Below are 19329 nucleotides of genomic sequence, written 5' to 3' on the forward strand. Positions count from 1 at the left end.
CTCATGACAAACAACCAAACAGTAAGTGGACAATTTATTCCTCCTCAGATATGCTTCATTTCATGTTATTGAACTGATGGCGTTATGTTGGTTTTGACTGTAATCCGCTACAATGCTTTGTGAAGAGTGGAACAACTAGCTAATAAATTACATCAACCCAGCCCCATACAGCTGAAAGAAGTCATACTTCCATTCTCATCAAAATCAGTGCAGTGAAGAACATTACAGCACAGAGGTGAACAAAATAAAAAAAAAGTCTCATAGTTGTAAGGGTTTTAACTTATTTCATAAGAAAACAGCAAGGGAAATTTTTACATTTTTAGGATAAATATTTTTACCAAAGACATAAAACAAGTTAAAGAAACAAAACAATGTGGGTTGAATTTGTGGCTATGTGGGTGATTCTGTACAAATGTACTATATAAATGATTAAAGGTCTTTTCCATTAGGATTCAACACTTGTCTTTGTCACCTGCCACAGCAAATCTTAAATCATTTCTCTGCGGCAACTTTCAGTCTCATCAAGCCAGCTCTGAAAGCAGCCAGCCTTAAAGAGTTGTTTGAAATCCTCAGTCAGTTTGGAGGATTAAGCAAATTTCCAATGGAAGGGAGGGTTGACTGGGAGTGGGGTATGGAAACTTTTCCAATTTGGAGCTGGTTTTCTTAGTAGACTATCACCCCCTAATTCCAGCTGGTTTACATTTACCCAGATGGGTTCTCTTAATAAAACCTACAAGGTAGATAATACAAAGTGCATTTCTAAACAGTGATGTTGTATACACAGTCTTTTCCCTTAAAACAAATTTGAACTACCATACACATTCAAATGACAACACTAGAATTCACCATCAGAGCTTCCAACCCACAAAGGAATTGTAGACTTGCTGCCCAACTACATCTTAACCTGCATACTGTAGCAAAACATCCTAGGACAGGTAGCCCCCATTTCTTAACTGCTTATAAGTCGTTTCTCATGCACCAAACTTCTCTCTCAATCAATGATAAACTCCTAATGTTAGTAATGTTATGGGACCTGCTGAACCAGGGGCACCATGTAGCTACAGTAAGTGGCAGAACCATTTTACATGGAATAAAAGTCACACAGATAAAGAACACTCAATTTATGCTGTTTACTCATGGATGATATTTGGGGCTCAGTTAACACAGGAGTGAGCTAGCCCTTCCCCCCTTATCAAAATCCACTGGAAAGAGTGACTTTGGTTCCCTACCTCTGCAAATTTACAACAGGCTCTCAATGCATATAGGCTGGGTTATTCTACTCTAAGAAAGCTTTAGCAAAAGGTGTGGGGTCCTGGGTGTTAACTCCCATGGGTCCTCCTGTCAATTTACCTGTGGCAAAGCAGAAAAGAAATTGGTGGGTATTTTGAAAGCAGCAGCAATTTTAAAACAAATCTAAGACAAGCATTTTGGACTGGAGATATAACTTGTGTACTAAGAGAATCCTGTACAGTGTTAGCAACCCAACCCAAGGTCATTTTAATATTCCATTTCAAAGCCCCTCTTTTGCTTGTTTTCACACACAGAATATAAAGAAAAAAAATCCCACAAAAAACTACCAGTAAATAAAGCTCAAATATACAAAAAATATCTGAAGTACCAATACATCAAAACAGTGGAAGAACTTCTCTAGTGCCACATGAATGTTAGAGGGATAACTCTACCCTTCCATATCAATTCATTTAATCCATGTGTAAATTTGTCTGTTCTGCTTTGTCGCGCAAGGGCGAATACACTTTAAATGTATAAATAATGCAGAGAAAATATTTAAGAGGGGGAGCTTCTCAGAGATATAACTCACCCAAGCAGGGTTATCCGCTGCAAAGATGGATTAACACCCTAGAGGGTGGACAAACTTCTCAATCATTGAAAATCCCCACTGCTTTAAGATTTGTTAATTTTGTAAGCTTTTATTATGATTTAAGCACACCTTGTGGCTCTAAACCCTTCTCAAATGTGCATTCCATACACCAGTGCAACAGATAGAACAAAAATGTGGCTGTATAAATAAATAGCGATACCTGTAAGACTCAAAAATAATAATTCTGTAACTGCCTATAGTGGCTTCGCCGATATCTTCTGAATTAACTAAAGCAATAAGCCACTAAGCAATTTACAAAATTTCTCAAATACTCTATCTGCACAATATACATGTTCCCCACAAAACAAAAATATAAACAACTGCAAAATATTCATTTTATTCATATTAATATCTGTTTACCCTCAATACATTGCTCATTATACATTACACACTGCTCATCGTACATTACTCATAGCTTGAACTAAAGTTACTGAAAAATAGAAAATAAAAGCACAGCACTTAACTCATGGCTGCCGAATGGGAACCCCCCCCCCCCCCCGACCCAGCAGCCGTTGTACCACGACTCCTCTCCAAGCTCCAGAACTCCCAAAGGTCCAGTTGTCACTGTATTAGCAGGTGCATTTGTTAAACCTCTCTTTCAGATTGCGGCAGACAGAATCCAGCCCTTAAAACAGAGTGCATCCAAACTCCGCGGTGTCGGGCAACTGAAGGGATTTTTGGGAGTTCCGGAGTTTGGAGAGGAGTCGTAATACAACGGCTGCTGTGTCGGGGGTTTTCCCATTCAGCAGCCATGAGTTAAGTGCTGCGCCTTTACTTTCTATTTTTCAGTAACTTAAGTTCAAGCTATGAGTAATGTGCAATGCGTAATGTGCTGAGTGTAAACAGATATTAATATGAGTAACGAATATTTTGCAGTCGTTTATATTTGGTTTGTGGAGGGAACATGTATATTGTGCAGATACAGTATTTGAAAAATGTATTAAGTAATTTTGTAAATTGCTTAGTGGCTTATTGCTTTAGTTAATTCACAAGATATTGGCGAAGAATTATTATTTTTGAGTTTTACAGGTATCGCTATTCATTTATACAGCCAAATTTTTGTTCTGTTCTGTTGCACTGGTATATGGAATGCACATTTGAAAAGATTTTTGAGGCATAAGGTGTGCTTAAATAATTAAAAATTAAAAAGTCTTAATGTAGTGGGGATCTTCAATGATTGAGAAGCTTGTCCACCCGCTAGGGTGTTAATCCACTTTTGCAGTGGATAACCCTGCTTGGGCGAGCAATATCTCTGAGAAGACCCTCCTCTTAATTAAACATTTTCTCTGCATTATTTATATAGGGTAGAGTTATCCCTCTAACACTCATGTGGCACTAGAGAAGATCTTCCACAGTTTTGATACATTAAATTTGAACACAGGTGAAAATTAATTTGCATTTTAGTTCTGGAGTACGTTCCAGTTTGAATAGGGCAGGGAATGAATCCAAATTAATTCAGAACTGAATCCTGGAGTAAATATGTCTGTGTGTAAAAACAAATACACGAAAAAAAAAAATTTTAACTTTTTTTTTTCATATATTTGTTTTTACACACAGACATTTACTCCAGGATTCAGTTCTGAATTAATTTGGATTTGTTCCCTGCCCTATTCAAACTGGAACTTACTCCAGAACTAAAATGCAAATTAATTTTCACCTGTGTCCAAATTTAACCCTGGACACCAAAACTATTTCACAAGTATAATTAGAGAGCTACATATTCACTACTAGATTAAATGTGTGAGGAAACACAAGCTCATTCTATTCTAATGCATTCTGGACCCTGCACAATCCACATTTAATGTGGAAATATCAAGAATCTAAGGGAAGGCAAATCAATAAGCCATGCCTTTGTAAAGTTGCATGGAAAACCGTCACGAATGCTTGTCATTATACTAAACCTCTTTTGTACTTGCATGGAGATCTGGCATGTTCTTCAGCAGATTTGTGTTATTCGACATGTCGATTTCAATTAAAAAAAAAATAGGTTGCCAGAAAACCAGGCCTGGAATTGAAGCTCCTGACCTAGAGTTAGGCTGGCAACACTGCACCAGAGAGGATCGATTTGTTTTGTTTTTGTGGTGAGGTACAGGTAAGGCCACTGCCAGCAAGACTCACACAGAAGTTATAATCATTAACTGCCAGTTACGCACAAACTTCTCTGCCACTAGAGGCAAATGATGCAGGGGGTTAATAGCACACACACAGTACTTTCTTCAGGATATGCAATTAAAGGTCAGTGCAGGAGAAGCTGGACGGTACCCCAAGAGGAATGTGCTACAGATTGAAATCCGGGAGGACAGAAAAAAAAGAATCTTTTCCTCATTGAGGTTGGTGGGAGGCAAAACTCTTACGCAAAAAATAAAACCCCAAAAAACAACAAAAAAAGCAGAAATTAAACTCCTCTGGGAATGGAAACGCAGACTAGAGAAAGGATGAACAAAGACGGCTACAGGTCTATGAGCTGATCCACCAGCAGTAAAGACCTGGCTAGGTTGGGAAGACTGGATTCAGAGCTCCCACTGCTGTTTCTAGAGTGCCCACCTGGAAGAAAGTTTATATAGATATTCATATGAATATATATTTAGAGAGATAACAAAATACACACATACATACAAAAGGGCAGTTAGGATGTGAATGAGAAATGACACACAAGTTTCTGAGGAGAAATACAGTGTAAAGAACAAATGGGCTGTGCCATTTTATAAAGACCTGTAGCTGAATGCACATGTGCAAAGATGAGAAGCAGCACCAGGGTATGGGTTGGCTATGAAACCCCTATGCTAGAGGGTTTGCAGACACTCTTATCCCTTGGTCGTCACTGGCAGTATTATTCTATACTGGGCAGCACACACAATCAGAATTACATTAGTGCTGTAAGGACCACTGCTGCAAGCCCTGCCCAAAGGGAAAGCAAAGCAAAGCTGCTTACCTTGTTCTTGGTGGACAGCAGGGAAATGCTAACACACTAATTGGCAATGCATCTGATGGAGCCAATGTGCCAGAACACTTCCCTAGTTTCAAATCTTTGTGATCTGGGCATGCACAGAAACTCCTGCATGAAGAGAGCCTCCCAGCACAGACTGAGGTCAGGAACTGAGATGAGCAGGAGATGGAATTGTTGTGTTGCATTTCCATGCTATCTACAGAGAACTCCCATTACGTAAGTAACTTTGCTTTCTCCACAGACAAGCAGGGAAAATGCAGGCACACTAGTTGGTGAATCTCACGCTGCAGGTCACTAGTGTTGTGACCAGTTGGTGGAAGATGATGATTAAAAGGCAGAGGCGCTTTGGAGCACCAAGTTTCCAAAAGCAATATGTCACACAGAAATAGTCCAAGCAGTGCTGCTTAGTGAAAGTGTGAAGAAGCAATCAAGTGGCCACCTTGCAGATGCCCATCAAGGGAATGGATCTGAGGTGCGCCACACATGTAGCAATAGCATGTAGTTTATGAGGGCCCACTTGACATCAAAAGCTGACTGCTGGTAGAAAAAGGAGATGCAGTCCGATATCAAGTTGGAGATGGTATGCTTGGAGGTGAGCAGCCTAGGGTTGTTTGGATTGAAGGTGATGAAGAGTTGGGAGCTCTTGCAAAGGGTCAAAGCCTCCCTGAGATAGAACAGCAAGGCACACTTACAGTCCAGGGTGTGGAGTGTTTCTTCTGCAGGCGTGGAGTGAGGCTTTGGGGAGAAGGCAGGGAGGAAGATGGATTGATTCATATGGAAGACGGAGACAATCTTTGGAATGAACTTTAGGTGTGTACGAAGCAACATCTTGTTGTTGAGAACCTGAGTGAAGGGAGGGTAGGTCACTAGAGCCTGCAGTTTGCTAATGCATCTGGTCAATTTGATGACAATGAAAAACACTGCCTTCCAAGTAAGATGCTTGATGGAAGCCATGCCAAGGGGCTCAAACAGGGGGTGGGGGGGCAGGGGACATGAGTGCTGCAAGGACAACAATGAGGTCCCTTGCTGGCAGAGGGTCTCAAACCTAGGGAGGGAGGGAGGGATAATAAATGTGCATGAATCCCCCTCATGAAGAGGGCCAACAGTGGATGGACAGAAACAGCTTTGTGGTTGGCCAGATCATCGCAGACTGCAATGGCAGCAAGGTGAAGTCAGGCAGAGGTAATTTTGAGGTCTTGCAGAGTTCAAAGAGGTAGGTGAAGGGACAAGAGAAGGGGTCATAGTCCCACCCAGGACAAGCAGGTCCATTTGGAGTGATAGAATTGACTGGTAGAGGGCTTGCAAGCTGAGAGGAGAATGTCCTTGACCTCAGGAGTTAGTGAAAATGGCCTACATAGTTCCACTGACATGCCACGCTGACAAGGGAGAGGGTCTAGAGGTCAGGGTGAAGAGAGCCTTTTGCTGTGTTAGAAGGATGGGATAGATAGCAAGGGGGACTGGCTTGTCAGCTTGTGTAGGGAAGAGAACAGATACCAGAGTTGTCTGGGCATTTGAGAGCAACGAGGATGAGCCAAGTTTTGTTCTGTTGATTCTTGAGGTATCCTGGCTATCAGAAAGCAGGGAAAAGGCACAAAGTAGACCCTTGTCCCATAGAATGGCAAGGCATCATGAGCAGTCCTGTGTGGGTCTGGATAAATGGAGCAGAATTTCTTGGATTTATCATCTACTACAAGAAGCCCAACCTGATGCCATAGAACTCTTTGCCCTTCGAAGCACTACTGTACACCCCAACCACCACAGCCTTCATCCCATAAGGCAGGCTGCTAAACATTTCAGCAGTCAATCGTGGAGACTACCACAAAGGTCTAATGCCCTGAGCCAGACATATATTGGGCACAGACAGCCATCGCTATAGTCTATGAGACAGAATCATAGGTGGAGCAGATGAGGCAACAGGTGGATTTCTGGAGGCTGACAGAGGATTGGCCACTTGAATCTCATCTGCGAGAACATCTTCCAGTTGTTGGAGTGAGTGAGTGTTGGTAATTTAGGATTTGTAGTTTGTGAACTATAATCCTCCGTGTCAGCATAGAGCCCTGATAGGCCTTCTCTCGACGGAGTTCAAAAGCCTGTAGTCATTTCCCAAAGGGTAATTAAGCTGAGATTTAGTTGATTTGTCCTTCTTTTAGGCCGTTTATGATACCATGGATTGATGGGGTAACTAAGGGTGCGGTTGAGAAGGTGAATGTGTCCTGGAGCAGGATGAACCTTATATTTGAGTTTCAGATGCCTGGAGGCTGCTGGCTCCAACAGAGGTAATTGCCAGATGGAAAGCTGGAGGTCTTGGAGCAGTTTGTGGACCAGGAGGGCAAGGACTTCTTTTGTGGCGGCACAGGATTGCAGGATAGACTGGAAGTGCCTTCTGTCTGCAGGTGCTTGTGAGGAAAGACATTTGGAGGGCAGCTGATAGCTTCTGGACAAAGTGGGGGTAGAAATAATCTGCCACATACTTCTGCATGGGAGGTGCCTGTGGCAGGGAAGAGGAAGCATCTTCTTCATTAACCCTCCAATTCATGGGCTCCTGATCCTTTAGGCTGGTGTCCTAGTAGTGGGGTGAGGCAGGGGACCATACACTTTTTCTGTTGGGGTAAGTGTGCTTAGCAACCCTGAAGGGGTGGGCGTGGAACTAAGGACGGAAGCAGGAAGAGATGCTGGCTATGGCAAAGCAGTAGGAGTTGGCTGCACAGTCTGCTGGAGCAGGCTGAATGTGTCAGAGATTTTTGCAACATTTGCAGGAAAAGGGCATCACTGGTTGCAAAGAGATGGGAGTCAGTTGGGGCATACCTGGGTCCCTCAGTGAGAGGGAGGAGGTGGGAACTCTCACCAGCGTTGTGGTTCCTATATTGGTGCTGGTTGCTGCTATTGGGAATGAAGAGGAGGACTGAGGGCTTATGCCACTGTATCCTCACAATAGGCTGTGCTGTCTGCTCTCCCAGTCAAGAGGACCCACAGGCAGCCATAGAGGTGGTGGCCTTGTGGGTCAAAGAGTGCTTCCTTGAATTGGGTTTATTGTGCTCGGAGAGGGAAGGTCCTTGAGCTGGCCAGGGGTGCACCACTTTGTATCCCGGCACAAGAAGGGGTGGTGTGGAGCAAGTGTCAGCACCAGTATCCTAGTTGAACCAACTTTTCAGGGTCCAATGCTAAGAGGCTCATGAGGGACGAATCAGAAGTCTTGCGTGCCTCACCCAAAACTAGAACTGGGCTTGAGGGAGAGAGCAGGGAGGGATTTTTTTGGCTTGCAGGTGAATGGAGCCCCATGGAAGAGGAAGGAAGAGGAAGGAATTGTCTGTGGGCTGCAGGGGGTGTAGTCTTGGTTCCTTGTCTGTAGCTCAGTGTTCTGTGTTATTATAGTATTTTGTGTGCATGTGGATGAGGCCCCATTGACAAAAGACAGGAGAGCTGTGACCGGCGTGGTAGCACAGATGAGGTAAACTAACCTCAATCCACACTGATAGGCTCTCTTTATGTAGGAGTCCCTGTGCATGCATGCCCAGATCCCAAAAATTTGAATTTAAGCTAGGGGAGATGACATCAAGTGTGTCCACATTTCCCCTGTTTGCCTGTGGAGAAAAATATCTTACTAAAGAAAAATAGCCCCTCCAATATTTCAGCTGTTAAGAGTCTAACAGAGAGAAAAAAAAAGTCTGCAACATGGCAGAATCGGAGCCCAGCGGGAGGAAGGGGGAGCAGGGACAGGAGGGTAAGGAGATGATGCATCCGCACATGCACTTCCTACAAAACTTCTGCATTCCTTAAAATATACGCCTGTCCCATTGGATATAAAGTACTGCATGAATGTGCTTCATACCCCCAGGTGAGTATTTCACCCCTGCTGACTACTTGGCTGATTAAGAAAGCAGCAGCATGGATTAAACCCAGTACAACAGCCAGAAGATATCTAGGAGCAGTATGGCACTGCAGCTCATGATAGTACCAGGTTTCCCATTCACAGACAACTAAGTCAGAATCAAGAGATCCAAAGTAGGGGGGATTGATCCAGGACATCAATATCATCCATCTTTGCCCATCCTAAAAATAAGCCCATTCAAAGCTGGCCTAATGAATGAATGCAATAAGATACATGCTTCTCTGCTAATGTCAGATGGTTTGTTCCTTTCCAGGGATGAGGTGAGGTTGCATGGTGCAAATTAAAAAAAAAAAATTAAGTATGATTTCATAAATTTGGTGGAAATGGGCCAGTTAGGAATGTGCAGGTAGACTAATATCTTAAAGATATTCAGTTTTCATTTTGGCTTTATGGTTCTCTAAAAACTCTCTGCCTCTTACCTTGTGAGTTTTTGGATATCAACACAGGAATAGGATCAAACTCATCTTCAGCCACTTTTTCTGTGCCCTCGGGGACATCAAAGCCTGCTATCAGATTAGCATCCTCTGTAGCACAGAAGGGAATGGAAGCAAGGAGCAGAGAGAGCATGTTAGAAGTACCAAGGCACACAGTTAGCAATGGGGAGCTGGTTTGTTTTGCAAGACTGGAAGGGGGGTGCTAGGTGAGGGAAAAAGGCTGGAAGCAGCAAAAATAGATAACAAATACAAAGCAAAAAAAAAAAAAAAAACCCACCAAGCCCCCAAAAATAAAAGCAACTCTCTGCCTAAGAGAGATTGAGCAAAACGCAAACATGCACAGCCTGTCTGACAAATTAACAAGAATGGAAGTGGGGAGACTAGGCATCATAAATGTCTAACTGAACAAGAGACTGCTTTTAAATGCACAGTTTCTCTAGTGTAGTAGATTTCAGAGGGAAACTGATTAAGCCAACATGAATTATTTGATATGCCCACTGGTGTAATGAAGTAGTGGACGTGGAAATTCTTTTCAACTTGTGCATACACAGAAAATCATACTTCACGTGTATAAGTACGTATGTGGGTGCAAGACACAGATAGCTTGCCAAATACTTTTATGTATACATATAGCTATATAAAGAGAATATATATATTAGAAAAAAAAGACGCTACTGTGAGCAAACATCTTGCTTTGCTCTCATTCACTGCATTGTTTGTTCCATACTTGATATACTGCCTTTCTGTAAGTACAGTCAAAGCAGTTTACATATACTATTTATACAGGTACTATCTATCCCAAATGGGCTCACAATCTAAGTTTATTTGTACCTAAGGCAATGGAGGGTTAAGTGACTTGCCCAGGGTCACAAGGAGCTGCAGTGGGAATTGAACCCAATTTCCCAGGATCTCAACCCACTGCATTAACCATTATGCTACTCCTCCGCTCCATTATCATATTGGCCTATTTCAATAGGACAGTCAATTAATCCTCCCCCACCCCTCCCTCCTTCTTCTAAAAGCATTCATGGATGTGTAATCATGTTTTCAGAACAAGCCAAGAGGTGCATCCAACAGTCCAGGCACAGTGCTTTTTTTCTAGGAAAAAAGGTGTGATACTCATACACAGATGGCCTTAGAGGGCGGCGTAACTATCCATGGTCCCACTCTCACAGTAGCCACACTGCCTGTTACCAGCACAGAGCACAGAAAAGTGCTATATACAACAAAAAAATGAAAAACTTTGCAAATGCTGCATACACCCAGCAAAAATTGTTGCAGTTAAATTGTGTAGCTTGGAAAATGACGACACTGATCCTGTACAGTGGGCCGTCAAGATGTTAAAGTGTAAACAAATATATTCGGTATCTACAGAAGTCTTCCTCACACAACAGAACTCATCATATAAAATAAATACCTTATTCTGGAGTCATCTCAATAACAGCAACATAAAAACCCTCTTCAGCACCAGGCATCTTGTGAAGTAACAAACAGCAAAGGTGACAAAAGTTCCAAAGCAAATGGTGCAGTGTAAAGATTTATTGGTTAGGTAGGAAAAGACCAGTGCTTTTTTTTGTGCCAATACGGCGTACTGGCACCTTTTTTTTTTTTTCCTAGGACCAGCTCACCTGCCCGCCCTTAGCTCCCCAGCCCTGCTTTCTGTTTCTGCCGCCCGCGACACGTTTAAATTATTATTTTTTTTTTACCTGAAGTCGCAGCGCTGGCGTTAATGAAAGGACCAAGCTCACCTCCTCCAGCCTTCCCATCGTTCCCTCTGTGTCCCGCCCTTGCGGAAACAGGAAACTACGTCAGAGGAAGGCGGGACACTGAGAGGGAACGAAGGGAAGGCTGGAGGAGGTGAGCCTGGTCCTTTCACTAACTCTGGTGCTGCGACTTCAGGTAAAAGAAAATAAATAAAAGATTCAAACGTGTCGCGGGGTGGCAGGAACAGAACGCAGGGCTGTCGGGGAGCTAAGGGTGTGCAGAGAAGAATCTGGATATGGATAGGAAGGAGGGCAGGGGAGAGAGTAGAGTTGCTGGGCATGGATGGATTGATGGAAGGGCAGGAGAAATGCTGACATCGATGGAGGAGAGGGAACACAGGAAGGAGATGCACATGTATGGAGGGGAGAGACGAAAAATGCTGGACATGGAGTGGAGGGCAGGGAAGAGAGAAGAAATATTGGAGGGAAGGAAAGACAGAGGAAGGAGCAGTGGCGTAGCTACAGGTGGGTCTGGGTGGGCTGTGGCCCACCCAAAATTGTGGCACTCTTGCTGTGGCTGGTGGGAATCTCCAAACCCCACCAGCTAAAGATTTCCTCCTTAGGCAGCCAATGTTCTTCCAAACGGGAGATGGCACCACACAATGGCCCCTCTGCACATGCTCAGTTTTCACCAGGCGAAAGCACTGAGCATGTAAGGACTACTCTCAGCGGCGTCAGCTCAAGTGCTGCCAGCTGCTGTTGAAGAGCACTGGCTGCCCGAGGAGGAGGAAATCTTCAGCTGGTGCAGTTTGGGGATCCCCACCAGTTCAGGTGTTTCATATTTTGCGTTTGAGGGTATGGGGAGAGGCAGAATGCGGAAAGCGAGGGGGGGGGGGGGTCAGGAGGAGCTGAATTCTGTGCCCATCCATTTTGGGCTCAGACCCACCCAAAATTGTCTGTCTGGCTATGCTCCTGGGAAGGAGATGCACAAGATTGGAGGGGAAGGGAGAGACTTGAAATGCTGGACATGGATAGAGGGGAGGGGAGAGAGTTGAAATGCTGGACATGAATGATGGAGGGGAGAGAAGAAGTGAGATGAACATGAATGGAGGGGAGGAGAGAGAAGAAGTGAGATGAACATGAATGGAGGGGAGGAGAGAGAAGAAGTGAGATGAACATGGATGGAGGGGAGGAGAGAGGAGAAATGCTGGACATGGATGGAGGGGGAGAGGAAAAATGCTGGATGTGGATGGAAAGAGGAAGGAAATGCATACTGACAAGATGAAGGAAAGGGAAAAGAGGAGACAAACTGCACATGGATGAATAAAATAGGCAAAAGCTGGATCCGCTCTATACCTCCTCCAGTCAAGTCCGCAGAGGACCCAGCTTTTACCTATGGATGTAGGGCAAGAAATGAAGAAGAAAGGAGGAAAGTAAAGAAATAAATGAAAAGGAAGCCCTGGAAACAGAGTTAAGGGAAGAGACAGAGAGCAGCAGAATCAGAGAATAGGACCAACATGATCAGAAAAACAAAGTCACCAGACAACAAAGATAGAAAAAAATCATTTTATTTTAATTTTAGTGTTTGGAAGATGTCCAATTTGAGAATTTATATCTGCTCTTTTATTTTGCACTGGGTATACTAGAGCTGTTACAGCTTATACTAATTCTTTATAATGAAAAAGAAAAAAGTCACAAGTTATTTTTTTCTCTTATACGGGTATAGTATTTTCAGTGATATTGCTTATATGCGCCACTGCTGGTATAAGGGGTGTGGCTACTATAAGGGTGGAGCCATAGATGGTGACCTCGCCCACAAGTACCAGTACCTTTTTTCCTACAAAAAAAGCACTGCAAAAAAGACTCAACATGAGCCGTGTTTCAGCCATATGGCCTGCCTCAGGGAGTCTACAAATAAAAAAAACCAAAAAAAAAAACATTGTATACATTTATACATAGATTAATTAATAAATTAATAAGCAAACATTAGCAAACAATAAACACGAAGCAGCATCCAAAAATGTTTCTTTGTTTTGTTTATTAATGTTTGCTTATTAATTTATTATTAATCTATGTATACAATGTTTTTATTTTTATGATTTGTAGACTCCTGAGGCAGGCCATACGGCCAAAAAATGGTTCGTGTTGAGTCTTTTGCTACCTAAGCAATAAATCTTTACACTGCACCATTTGCTTTGGAACTTTTTTTGTCACCTTTGCTGTTTGTAACTATTTGTTTTTTTTGCAAAGGCTAGTTATTTTTTTCTTTATGATCTTGTGAAGTAATACAGAACCCTACAAAAGTCAGTGAAGACCTACAAAATGAATTCTACCACTCCATAACGGCACTAACTTCCAAAACTCATAAAAGACATACCAAGGAAAAAGGCAGCACCATAAATATTGCAGTGAGCCCCTAAAACATTAATGACTCTATTGAGAAAACTGAATGAGCCTGATTAATATGGATCTCTACTCAACACCTGGCACTGCTCACACATAGACCCCCTTCAGCTACAGGATAAGTGACCACAAACAAAGTATTAATGTAAACAAAAAATTAACCTGAAACCCCAAGAAGTCAGACTCTGCACGCAGTTCAATATCAGAGAAATAGAAAGATAAACTACTACTTAAAAAAAAATTCTTTGCGATATATTCAACATACAAAAATCAAGAAATATCAGAATACCAAAGGTACCATTCCAAAAGAACATTTCACTCTTTTCAATACAGTCCACATCTAGGAATTCAACAAATAACACAAATAAGCAGTGTTTTTTTCTAGTGAAAAAGGTGCTGGCCACCCTTCAGGGGTGGGGTGATCACTGAGGGACCCACCCCACAATAGCCAGGCAAAAGCTAGAGCCTGAACTCTTTCATTAAAACTTGGGGACCATGGGTCAATTTTAGCAGACAATGGAAAAGGTGCCGGTACTCAGTACCCCCAAGTACCCCCCCCCCTCAAAAAAAGCCCTGCAAATAAGATATACTAAAAGGAAACAGAAACACACAATGGGCAGGAGATAAACTATGAAAGTCCACCTCTGAATATCTCAGCCTAGAAAACAAAAATCTAAAACCCCTGTTTACAAAGCTGCAGTAGCGGCTGCTGATGCGGTAATGTTGACAGCCCATTCACTTTGAATAGGATGTTGGCAGTGCGGCTTTGTAAACGGTGTGGGGGGGGGGGGGGGGGGGTAAGTATTTTCCCCTTGAAGTAAAGGTTTATCCACTAAAAAAAAAAGTTTCCAAATGGGAGGAATCAACAAAAATATACTTATTGTTCCCATATGTGACCAGACATTTACATGGAAATTTAAGAGAAAAGGAAGTCCCCACCGCCAAAGCCCCAGACTTCAGCTTTAGGAACTGCTTCTTTAAAGGAGTGGAGTGGAGGAGTGGCCTAGTGGTTAGGGTGGTGGACTTTGGTCCTGGGGAACTGAGGAACTGAGTTCGATTCCCACTTCAGGCACAGGCAGCTCCTTGTGACTCTGGGCAAGTCACTTAACCCTCCATTGCCCCATGTAAGCCGCATTGAGCCTGCCATGAGTGGGAAAGTACGGGATACAAATGTAAAAAAAAAAAAAAGGATAAACTTTGATTGCATAGGTTTAAGTTTGGGTGCTTTGGGCTTTTTCCTCCCAATCTTCTTCTTTATTTAACTGGGAGTAGGGGATAAAAATACTGTAAAATGAAAGGTTATAATGATTGCGCCTCATTTATTTCCTGATACTTTGATTATTCACTTACTGTGCTGTTTCAACATTTCTTAGCCAGAATGTGGTGGTTTGTATGGAACACTGAGCACTGTACATTGTTACTTCGATTTCATTAAACTACCTTGTTGAAATTATTTTAAAAAATAAACTTTTCAGTTTACTAAGCTCTATCTCTGTGACTTATCAATGATCCAAGGTAATTTTCAACCTTTGGTCTGTAGCAGAGCATGTCTTTCCTAACTCACTTTCCTCACATACCACCAGCTACTCAGCAAAATCAACAGTAAGATTTTCCAGAACCCTTCCCATTTTCCCACCTTCTGTGCTCATGCACTTCCATGGCATACAACTACAAGGTATAGTTCAAAAGATCTATATCCTGATATCGCCCCCAAGGAAGGACAGGCCACGATGAGTAAGGGGAATGCAAAACTTATATACTCAAGGAGTGGGCAAGATAAGTTCTGCAGGCTTTCACTGTGGCCTGGCCAACTGCCAAGAGCATTCTCAGTGTACCACAGGGTAGGAAAGGGTAGGCATCAGGGGTGTGCTGGTAAATTTTTAACAATGGGATCTCTCTCCGGGCACAGCTGGCCCTGAAATTTGGGGGTGGGGGGGGGGTGGGGGGGAATACATGCCTCTCTCTTCCCTCCCTTGTGCGGGCACGCTAGGCATACCTTTGCCGAGCCCCACCAGCCAATAAATGGACTGCCATCATTCTCTGCTGCTTGTTTCTGGCTCTGAGCAGCATGATGGAACCTTCTTGTGCTTGCATGAAAAGTCCCAACCTGATGCTCAGAGTCAGAAACAAGGAGCAGGGAGCAGCAGCAGTCTATTTACTTGGCTAGTGGGGCCAACATCACTGCCAGCAAAGTAAAAGAGAATTCAGGAGGGGGCCCAAGCCCACATTTTGGGAGTCAGTTGTTAAAGTAGCCATGGGGAGGCCTATTTTAACAACCGGCTCCCAAAATTCTTAAAAACTTAACAAACAGCTCTCGCGAGCCCGTGACAGCCCACTCCAGCACACCACTGGTAGGCATCCATTTGTCAAGTGAATGATGCTTCTTTTGTTACATTTATTCTGCTAAGTGCTAACAACATTTTTCTTAAATGGTCACAAGAGAAAAGTGTAAGTCCTTCTACAAAAATAAATTACTACTAGTCTACAAAACAGAGGCTGCTACACAAACAGATAATTTTCTCCAATCCAACCACAACTCATCACGGTGATCTCCACAGAAGAGAAAAAAAAGATATCACCTTCTGCTATTTTCTATTAAGCCTCTCACAAGTTTAAATCAATGTCATGTACACATCAAGTATTTTATTTATTAGGATTTATTTACCGCCTTTTTGAAGGAATTCACTCAAGGCAGTGTACAGTAAGAATAGATCAAAAATGAGCAATAGGCAATTACAGCAGTAAAAATATTCAAAAACAATACAAAATATGGCATGGTATACTACTTACAATATCTAGAAAAAATAGGGAGATTCAAATGTCAGGCATCAAAAATAGGCAATACCGGTTTAAAACACTCATAAAAGTCCGAGTGTTATAAAGAGGAAAGGCCTCAAGAAGCCCCCAGCATATAGTATTTTGTTTTACTTTGGGGGGCTGGACTTCTTCATCATTGGCCGGAAAACCTCTGTGTTTGACCAGTTCTAGTTAAAGTAACTGTATAGTCTCACTTAAGTTACGTGAACTGACACCCAAATTATTTTACTCAGCTTTTGCGGTGTTTATCACTATTTACTCGGTGCGGATCCTTCCTACTCCTCAAACCCCGACCTACGATGGCCGTCGTTTCGAAGACCTGCCTCAGGGTTTGGTAGTTCGCATGTTATCTCCGCACTAGTGAATAGTACTCCCTATTTTTTCTAGATAGTGAATCTCCCTATTTTTTCTAGATATTAGTTACATTTACAGGGAGTTCTCCTCTCTCCATTTATAGCTCTGATACTACTTACAATGTCAACACAATACCTAATAGAACATTATAATTGATAGTGAAGGGTAAAGCAAAGATGTAACATACAGATAGGTAGGTAAGAAAGGTGATTGATTTAATGAAAGTTGCACATAAGGTCAGAGAGATGGTTAAATATTATCTCAGCTAGGGTAGGAGTTGACAAACATGTTCTGCTGGAGTATATGTAGCCCGAGTCACTCCTTGTGTGTGTGAGTGAGACTAACAAGTTAGTTACTTCTTCCATTAAAGGCCTGGTTGAACAGCCAAACTTTCACCTGCTTCCTGAAGTAGAGATAGTCTTGTGTTAAGTGAAGCCTTTCAGGCAGTACATTCCAGAGGGTGGGGGCTACTCCGGAGAAGGCTCGCTTGTGGGTATCACATCGTGTAATGTCTTTTGGAGAGTGTGTGGTTTGTGATAGTCCTTGGGAGGACCTTAGTGTCCTTGGCAGTGTGTGGAGGATCATCCTATTTTTCAGGTACTCAGTTAAATTTAGCCCTGTATTGTATTGGTAGCCAATGAAGTTTTTGTAAAAATGGTGTGATGTGGTCACATCGCTTGCAACCTTCTATGAATCTTACTGCTGTGTTCTGAATCAACTGGAGCTGGTGCATGCCCTTTGCAGTCAGACCATTGCATAGTGCATTGCAGTAATCCAGTCTTGATTATCATGGCATGTACAACTGGGATAAGATTTACCTTCTCAATGTAAGGAGAGAGGCAGCGTAGCTGTTGCAAATAGTAGCAGCAGCTCTTGAAAGTTGCTTGGATTTGGGGAGTCAGAGTAAATGTTGACCCTAACTGTATTCCAAGGTTGCTGACTTGTGATTTGAGGGGGAGTTCGTACTTTCCAAAAGGGATTTTGATGTCAGGTATGTATCCACTTGTGTTAGGGACCCAGAGGAGCTTGGTTTTACTTGGGTTCAGACAAACTTTGTTGTGTTTAGCCCATTCTTGAATTGATGTTAGACAGGTAATCAGTTTATTCAAGGCTGTAGGTAAGTCAGGTTCAATGGGTATGAGTAGCTGCACATCATCCGCATAGATGGAACTGAGTGTCCATTGACTGAATCAGCTCAGCTAGTGGCTTGAGGCAGATACTGAACGCAGTTGACAGTATCAATCCTTGTGGTACCCCGCAGGTCAGTGTCCATGGTGGTGATGAGTTGCTGCCAAACATTATGGATTGTTGCCTGTCTGATAGATGGGATCTGAACCAAGCAAGTACTGTTCCATTGATACCTGTTTCTGTGAGTCGTGCTAGCATGATATCATGGATCCAGTGTCAAAAGCTGCTGAGAAGTCAAGCAGTACTAACATTGAGGCAAATCCCTTGTCTCGTTTTCTGTGAAGATCATCTAGTAGGGATATGAGGACCGTTTCTCTACCATAACTAGGTCTGAATCCAGATTGACATGGATCTAGCCAGTTTCTCTTTTCTAGTCAGTCATTAAGTTGAACACAGACTGCTTGTTCTATGAGTTTCCCTAGAAACGGGATGTTGGATACTAGCCTGTAACTTTCAAGTTTGTCCTGGTCAAGGTTGTTTTTCTTCAGCAGAGGGCAGACCACTGCCCTTTTTAATGCTGTTGGTAGCTGCCCATTAGAAAGAGAGGTGTTTACAATTTTTGTGGCGCCTTCTATGAGGCCCATACTTGCCTGCTGCACTTTTACTGGTCTGCCTACCTTTTTATCTAATTTGTCCCCCACCCCCCACCCATGTACCTCTGCGGGCACTCTTCCTGCAACACAACCTTCTAGTAATCTCATCTCAAAATTCGTGTTGACTGTATGAGACAGGGCCGGTCGCAGCAATTGCGGGGCCCTGTGCAGACCAGTTCTGTGGGTCTCCCCCCCCCAGTCTCCACTTAGCCCCACCCCTTGTTGACAAGATGTGTTTTAAACATTTTTTTCTTATTTCAAATAAAGACAAGTCAAGCAAAACTTATACAGAAAAAATTATTCAGATATGCACATTGCTATCATAGGAAACCTTTGGGTTTAAAAAGCAAAACCATGTGCATTTAAGGACTGGATAAATGAATTAAAACAAATCACCTTAATATGTATTACTTGGCAGCAATAATGAAACAGTGATTGAATACTTACATAGCAAGCAGCCTGAGCCAACAGATTTATTTTCCACTGAACATAATTAACTTTGTATGAACTTGGCTGCTAATAGTGTGCTGAACTGGACAATGTTGGCTCATTTAGATTGACTCTAGACAGTTCTGCACGAAGGAAACCCTTCCCTCATTAATCAATACCTTCTCTGTGAAATAGTAATAATAATAAAAAAAGCAAGTGCATTTTTATAATATACCACTGCTTTCCACAATAATGGGCAAGATATACAGGATTCTAACCAATACGGATTGCGAGTCCATGCAGGCTGTTTACGGGATAATGTGTCCTTGTAAAAAATGGTATATTGGCTATAAAACTAGAAAAATAAAACAACGGATAGCCGAACACATCAGCAATCTGAGGATCCAAAAAAGAGAGGCTACGTTGGTAGAGCACTGGGTAAGCTTGAATCACAGTTTGGAAGACTTGAAGTACACTGTATTAACACAAATTAACTTACCATATGGGGGGGGGAGGGATATTGCAAGAGTGCTTAAGAATAAAGAGCAAAGATTAATCTACCAATAGGACACTGTCATACCACGTGGGTTAAATCGTGAAATTGAGTGGCTGTAGGATTAGGTTGCAGGGAGGAGTCAGTTGAGTTTGAAATAAAAGAACAGCGCATGCGTTGGCGTCTTTTCAGAAAGGCGA

The 19329-nt window shown here is 42.6% G+C and overlaps 1 protein-coding gene across 16 annotated transcripts in view; it reads right to left on the minus strand.

Annotated features, from left to right (window-relative positions):
- The window catches only part of AAK1 (AP2 associated kinase 1), a 149437-nt gene that overhangs the window by 21316 nt on the left and 108792 nt on the right, over positions 1–19329 (minus strand). For 4 of the 16 annotated variants that reach the window (XM_030201881.1, XM_030201876.1, XM_030201880.1 and 1 more), the window contains 2 exons: positions 9135–9239; positions 4328–4423 (listed from right to left, as the gene is read on the minus strand). The exons of 8 other annotated variants lie outside the window; for them this stretch is intronic. In XM_030201881.1, coding sequence (XP_030057741.1) covers positions 4329–4423; positions 9135–9239 — 200 coding nt within the window. In that variant the 3' untranslated portion in view covers position 4328. Of the gene's footprint in view, positions 1–38; positions 1351–4327; positions 4424–9134; positions 9240–19329 lie in introns of those variants that run through there. 4 more of the 16 variants (XM_030201878.1, XM_030201877.1, XM_030201879.1 and 1 more) reach the window with 4 other exon arrangements.

This window comes from Microcaecilia unicolor, chromosome 4 (assembly GCF_901765095.1).
Source record: "Microcaecilia unicolor chromosome 4, aMicUni1.1, whole genome shotgun sequence".
Taxonomy (NCBI): domain Eukaryota; kingdom Metazoa; phylum Chordata; class Amphibia; order Gymnophiona; family Siphonopidae; genus Microcaecilia; species Microcaecilia unicolor.